Here is a 7782-nt window from a genome sequence, read left to right on the forward strand (position 1 = left end):
CTATCTGGCAGGCAGCTCCCACACTGAAGCACCCTCATACCCCAGCCAACCTTGTCAGCATCTACATGTGCATTGCTGTGGAGTAAATATTGCCAAAGCAGGCTAGTACTTGTATTTACAAGCACTGTACTATGGTGGCATTTATTGGTTTATTTATTGGAACAGAATTTTTAATTGGCATTTTTGGCACTTACTCCACCTTGTAGACGACCTAGTGTGGGCACTTCGATCACCATGAAAGGATAGAATACCTCCTCTCATACTTTTGTGGATCTTGATTTATATAAAGAAACAATCTTCATAACAAGATTATAGGAACAAGGAATAACAGCCATAAGTTGACAGAGGGTAGATTCAGGCTGGACATGAGGAGTCACTACTTCACAGTCAGAGTGGCTAGGAGCTGAAACCAACTTCCTAGGGAAATGGTGCTCGCTTCTACCCTGGAGGTCTTCAAAAGGAGACTAGACAATCAGCAATCCAGGGTCGTTTGACCCCAGCATTCTTTCCTGCCCATGGCAGGGGGTCGGACTTGATGATCTGCTCGGGTTCCTTCCAACCCTACCAACTATGAAACTGAAACTATGAAATCTCCCATCCTCCTCCCCACTTCTTTCTTTTAAACAGTTGATTTTCCAGTGCCTCGGTAGTGCTCTGTGGTAGTTATAATCCAAGACTCAGACCCTGCTCTGCCTCTATACCAGGGATGGGTAAAACCTGGCCTGTGGGCCGGATCCAGCCCATGGGGCCATTCTATCCTACCCGCAGAGCCCCTAAAACTTTAGAAAATTAATATTTATCTGTCTTTGGTTCTGGTAAAAAATTACAGGAACCAGGGGCAGTAGGACCCAGGGGAAGCCCGTCGGACTCCTGCAACAGCAGGGCCTGCCCAGCCCCGGCCCCCAGCCAGAAGCCCCAATAGGGGCTTCTGGCCTGGGACCATGTGGCTGCAACACGCCAGAACCACACATAAGGGGAGAGGGGAGGGCAGGGAAGGAGCCTGTGGAAAAGGGGCCCCTTACCCACCCCATGGTTGGTCCCCTGTGCTGTAGCCTCTCACAGCCTGCATGGGAGTGCCTGTGCCTGCTCAGGATAGCCCCACATGGGCTGTAAGCGGCTGCAGCAGGAAGCGCTGGCCACCGGGCAGGGGAGGGGCTGCTTTTCCTCACACTCAGCACCAGCTGGTTCCCTGCAGAGGAGCAGGGGGTCAGGGCTGCACGCTGCCCTCTGCCTGTACCGAGGGCCTGGGGGGCACTGGGAGTGAGCGGGTGCACGGGGCCCACACCGATGTCCTGGGGCCAGCGCTGGCGGGGCCTAGAGCAGGGCAGCAGGAGTACAGGGTCCCAGCTGGCAGGGGCTCTATGGAGCCAGACCAGCTCCTTCCGTTCCCTGCTGGTGCAGCCCAACCCGGCTCCACAGACTCCTGCCAGCCTCCACCCTGCTTTGGGCCCCACTGGTGCTGACCCTGGGACATTGGTCCCAAGACATTGGGACATTGGTCCCAAGATGGTGACCAGGGGGCGGGGCACCTGTCAAGGGGCAGGGCTACCCATGCGGCCCTCGACAGCTGGCCACAATTTGGTAAGCAGCCCTCCGCCCGAAATAATTGCCTGGCCCTGCTCTATAAGAATGTCTATGTAGCACTTACACAGTGTTTAGGTGCCCAAGGTCTTGACTGCATTGCAGTGGAGGAATGTGCCGGTACCAGAAGGCCTGGGCATGCCCTGCCCACCCAGTTTGGCAGGTATGTTTCATACTTGGAAGCTCACAAATGATACTGTTCTGAGCTTGTCTCCACCACCTCTTGACAGACCTACTTGCAGACCAAAGGCCTGAGAGTGAGCCTTGTGATTAAACCCAAAGCAGTCCCACTGGCAAACTTCCAAGCCTGGATCATGTCATCTCATCTTGATAGTTTCACGACTGCATTATATATGGGAGATGAAGTCTCATGGTGAAGCCCAGTGAAAACGGAAGAATGTGGCAACATGAAGCATTGCAATCATAATCTCTACACTGGAGGCATTTTAGAATTAAAATATTTTGGTTTTCAGGCCACCAATTTCTGATGAAAAATCAACTTGTGCCACTGTAAAACACATGCTTTTTGTAAGAAATAAATATCACTTAATCAAAAATCCATTCTTCCATTATAAAATGTGTTTGAGAAAATCTGTTTAAACAGCCCTAATGAAAATAGAGTAAATGGTAGTCCCTGTCCTATAAATCTCATAATATAAAAGTGTGCATATTACTTTATAGGTAACATTTAGACAGAATCACAGTTCATCTTTTTACTTCCAGTAATACCATAATAATAACCTAAAGACTGGATTGTTTGTGCATCAGTCTTTTCAATAGCTGTAACAGAAGAATGGAGAATTACAGAAGGGAAAGCCTGCTAAAGAAAAGCCATAAATGGGCCTCTTGTGAACTCACCAGAGACAGCTACAGGTCTTTCCCACTGTATATAAACTGGCAACAACCCAGGCTGCCTCATAAAAAAGGGAAGGTTTAAATGCATTCCCACTAAATATTCCCACAAAGAAGACGTATGGATGAAAAGAGAAATTAAACAGTTAGGTTTTTAATAAGAGAAGATTCAAACATGTTTTGCATACAAGCTCTGAAGCTATTAAGATGAGTCTAACTATTTTTCTGACTGTAATGAAAGATTAGAAACAAAAGCAAAAATCCCATCCAAAATGTTTTTTCTATGAAGATGTAAAATGCTGAGAATGAAAGCAAGTAAAATATCTTTTCCTCTATATGTTCTGTACACATTTTCTAAAGTAAAAGAATAATTGTAATTTACTTGATTTTCTAATCTGAATAGAAGAATCACTGTAATAATAAAAAATGTGTAATGATTTTTTTTTCCAGTGGATAGTACAGGATATATATTTCTAGCTGTCTCATGGGAATATTTTAATAGCTGTGTAGAATATAGAAGTCAATTTAAACTAGAAATATGTAGCAAGATCATTTAGAAACTGAAGACAGAATGACAGCTGGATGATCTTTACCATTTAGTCTATGCCAGTGTCAGAAAGAATATAAATTCATTGCATTATTTAAGAGCAACTCTGGTCCTGAAATTTTGTTCCTCATGAGACTGCAGTCCTAGAGAGATGATTGTTAAAAAGTAGCTTGAATACCTATCTATATAGAATTCGAAAATCTGGCACCAAGTACACACTATTTTTCATTCATATTAATGCAACAGATTTTTTCAAAGTACTTTAGCAAGATGACACACTCACACCCCATCTTCCACATACACAAACATTTAGACACAAAAGTTTAGACACAAAAATAATCTCTCTGATTTCAGAGCAACCACTCATGGAAATACAGGCACAGGCAAAGTTGTGGCAGTAGGCCTTAGTCAGGTCTACTTGCACTCAGCAAAGGTCAGCATAGAGGCTTCTTGAGGGTCTTTTTATCAGATACTGAACCTTACAACAATGACCATACATTTTAGCATCAACTTGGGATACCTCTGGTAAAACCATGATATGCTTATAATGATAAGTGTTTATATCATCTCATACAATAGAGTTTTAAATGGATTTTAGAAAAGGAAGCTAGAAATGTCTAATGTACTTTACAGCACAAAAGTGGGTTTATGTGCACTTGAAAGCTGGGAGAGAAAAAAGGGATGTGGAAATCAGGGCCAGCCTTATGGGTGGGCAACATGGGCTATGCCCAAGGTACCATGGCCAGGGGGGCCTACACACGCACACACACCACACCTACATGCTGGATTGTACCGTGCCTCTGCCTGCAGCAGTGCTGCTGACTTGGCGGAGAGGGTGGAAGTTGGCTGGCTACGGGGCTCGACAATGATGAGGAGGTGCTGCTACTTGCTGGAGAGGTCAGAGCAGGTGGCCTGCGAGCAGCACACACTGCCCTGCACCTGTGACTGGCTCTATGAGTCCTTCTACTGCATGAGCCAGCAGCACCGGCCCCTTGTGTTCTGACTGTTCATCACTATGTGCATCTGCCTGGTGCTGCTTGCCGTCTTCTTCACTTTGGGTCTGGTAAGAAATGAGCCCCACCATTCCCCTCTTCCTTCTCCCCTTGCCCTGCTTCGCCACCACTGGAGGATGCCACAGGGGAGCAAGATTTCCAATCCAGCCCAGCAGTTCCCACCAGGGCTTTATTTCTGAAATGTTTGCTAATACTACTACATACTTAAACTCAAAGAAAGGGCATCAAAATACAAGTTATCCCAGGGCACTATTTTCCTAAGGCTGGCCCTGATGGAAATACGGAGCCGGAAGAAGGAATTTGACTGGGAGATGGGCTAATAGATTTAAAAATCTACATTGTATTGAAGAATACATCCTTCAAATGCCCCTGAACTACTTTATCTTAGAGTATGGCTCATTTGGGGAAACAGTAACATAAAAAAGCTTCTTAGCTTGAGCCTTGTAGTTTATGATGAAATAATGCTAATTATCTACCAAATACTGGGGTATGCACATTGCACGTGTTTGTGTGCTTAAGCATATATGCTCTGGAATGCAGCGTGCAGTTTCTGGTAACCTCCAAATTCCACTTCATTAACTATGCTGCCCCTTGTGATGTACAAGCATGTTGGCACAAGCGAGATGCACATAGCTGATAGCATGCAAATTGTAATATCACAAATGCATTTTTCTTCTTAAAAATATAGGTTTCTAATAGTAAATACAGGTAAAAAGCAAAAAAAAAAAAAGTCTTACATAATAGGTACTGTATGTCCATTATGATTCCACAGTAAAAGGGTTATATAGAGAGTCCATAGAACTGCTGTTCTTTTACCTGTGTTGCAAAACGTTTTTGTGCTTTTCAGGTAAAGATGGTTTAGTAAGCATTACTGACTGCTTAGCACTTTGATATTATATTTCTCTTAAACCTAGCCAAGTTTGTAATGCGAGAATGCCACTCATTAGACATTTATTACAAAGAGAAATCAATTTTCAGGTATACACAGAATGACCTATCTAAAGGCAAGCTAAAATAATTAATTTGGTGTATGCTTTTTTTTACTCTTAAATGATCAAGGGCAGGGGTCAGAAATGTTTTTGCCCAGTGTGCCAAAAACACACCAACCTCCACCTACGCCTTGACTGTGTGCGCCATAGGCAGGGGAGCAGTGAGGGACACGATCCTCATTGCTGGCTCCATGCATGCTTCTGGGAAGATGGTATGGGAGGGCCCTGGGTTGTGCTGCCCCAGCCCTTCCTGCCATGTGCCCTGAGGTGCATGCACAGCCACCGCCACCACATAGCTGGTACCAGGGCTCCGGGCCCTGGTGCAGTGGTTTGCAGCCTGCCTGCTGCCTGCAGCAGCTGCCTAGAGACTGGGCCAGCTCTGGCAGGCAGCCAGGAGGCTCCGAACAGCTGTGCAGGTCTCTGCAGCTTTGGCAATGTCTCCATGGCAGTGGTAGCTGTGCAGCACCTCTGGGCGCATGGTCAGGAAGGGGCTGGGGCAGTGCAAACCTGGCCCCTTCCCCACCGTCCGCCTGGAGGCACGCGTGTAGCCGCTGCCACCACAGAGCCGGTGCCAGAGCTGCAAAGCCCCGTGCAGATATTTGCAGCCTCCTGGCTGCCTGCCACAACTGCCCAAAGCCCAGGCCATCTGTAGTGTGCTGAGGAAAATGGCCTCACCTGCTGTGTTCTGGTACACGTGCCAGGGGTTGCCGATTGCTGATCTAGGGCAACTTCCAATGGTGATATGTTAGACTTATTTTAGCATTGACCACTCTGAATTCTCTAATGCTGCTTTGTTTTGCTTGAAAACACAGGCATAATCTGTAGGAACAAAGATGTTTTAGATAATGGTTAGAACTGTATGAACAGGTGAGTTTCACATGGATTGAAGGTATCCTTTTGTGTATGGATTATGAGATTGAGTGTAAACTCTACAGAAAAAGTATCAAGTCATCTAAGGATTTTTAAACATTTTAACATTCAAACGTCTTTAATAAATTATTTCATCTAGTTGGGTCAAACTAAGATATACTGGCACTGACGTTGGAGTAAATTCATTGCAATAAGTGAGGATCATTCTGAATTAATGTTAGCTGCGAGCAGAATTTTGCCCGTTACCTCAAACCTCAGATTTTAACTTAATACAATGTCTGTAGATATTTCAAATGTTCGGGTAGTTTTGTTTATGTATTTTCCCTTCCCAGGACTGGCTGCATAGAAACACTTTTGGAAAGATTTTTGCAGATTATCGCAGATGATGAATTCTTCGGAATTTGGGAATCTACAGACTATGCAATTCTGTTTTGACTTTGTTAATAATTCATGTCACAGGAACATAAGATCTACAATCAGTCTGTGTGCTATGTGCATCTTCATGGGAGGAGCAATAGTATTCACACTGGGTGGAAACATGCTTGTGATCATTTCCATCTCTCACTTCAAGCAGCTTCACTCTCCAACCAACTTGCTGACCTGCTCCATGGCAACTACAGACTTTTTGCTTAGTACCATAGTTATGCCATACAGCATGGTCAGGTCTGTTGAGTCATGCTGGTATTTTGGAGAGGTCTTCTGTAAACTCCATACCTGTTGTGATATAATGCTGTGTACCACTTCGATTTTCCACCTGTGTTTTATCTCTGTTGACCGTTACTATGCTGTGTCTGACCCATTGCATTATGTCACCAAAACAACTATCCCAGTGGTAGAGGTTTTCTTATTAATTAGTTGGTCTGTCCCGTTCATATTTGCCTTTGGCCTGGTTTTATCAGAGATGAATACTGATGGCATTGAAAATTATGTGGCTTCAATTGACTGTAGGGGTTTATGTACACTCATAGTTAATAAGCTCTGGGGAGTGTTAGCTTCTTTTATAGCCTTCTTTATTCCAGGCACAGTCATGGTGGGCATTTATGTCCACATATTTACTGTGACAAGGAAACATGCCACACAAATTGCTAAAATCCCCAATATATTAAAACCAGTTTCAGACACAAAGAACAAAATCTCTACAAAAAAAGAAAGCAAAGCAACTAAAACATTAAGCATAGTCATAGGCGTGTTTGTTTTTTGCTGGCTGCCATACTTTGTTGTTATAATAACTGATCCGTTCATTAATTTCTCAACCCCAGAAGACTTGTATAATGTCTTCCTCTGGCTGGGATACTTCAATTCTGCCTGTAATCCAATCATTTATGGTTTATTTTATCCTTGGTTTCGCCAAGCATTTAAAATGATTGTGACAGGTAAGATTTTCAGACCAGATTCGTCTACTCTTAATCTGTTTCCAGATTAAGATACTTAATCAATCAGAGAGGGTTTATTGAATAAACTAATACATGTCTATGCTGCTTCTAGAGTACTTTTAGAGTAGTTCACATGCGGATTCATGTCTTAATATATTATTATTCAGGAACATACTTTTGAAGAAGCTTGTGTTTAGCACATCACTGGGTATATGGCATATATAATGCTTAGCACTTGGTCTCTGTGAATTTTTTTTTTAGAAAGTAGGAAGTGACGCAGTGGTCTAGCCAAATACACAGTGCCTTTAAAAAGATACACTCCTGTACAGATACAGGTAAAATGTGTACATACACACTGTGCTAGATCATTTTGATAAGAATCAGTGTCCAAGTGTCACTTTGAGCCTTCAGGTTTTCTGCTTTTAAATACCCATTTACTATTTAGATGTCAATGTTTAAAGCTGACTGTCAAAAGAGGACTTGATCGATTAGGACTTAAGCACTGTGTCACGGCAGAGTCCTTCAGGAGGGCCGTGATCTCCTTACGGCCCCCTCAC

General features: G+C 43.8%; 1 protein-coding gene across 1 annotated transcript; it reads left to right on the forward strand.

The window, feature by feature from the left end:
- Positions 1–6234: 6234 nt before the first annotated feature.
- On the forward strand, positions 6235–7275 carry LOC102386871 (trace amine-associated receptor 4-like). The gene has a single exon (XM_006034238.1). It carries the CDS (start codon positions 6235–6237, stop codon positions 7273–7275), a length of 1041 nt encoding a protein of 346 aa, XP_006034300.1.
- The last annotated feature ends 507 nt before the right edge of the window (positions 7276–7782 follow it).

The sequence above is a fragment of the Alligator sinensis genome, unplaced genomic scaffold, assembly GCF_000455745.1.
Source record: "Alligator sinensis unplaced genomic scaffold, ASM45574v1 scaffold1338_1, whole genome shotgun sequence".
Classification (NCBI taxonomy): domain Eukaryota; kingdom Metazoa; phylum Chordata; order Crocodylia; family Alligatoridae; genus Alligator; species Alligator sinensis.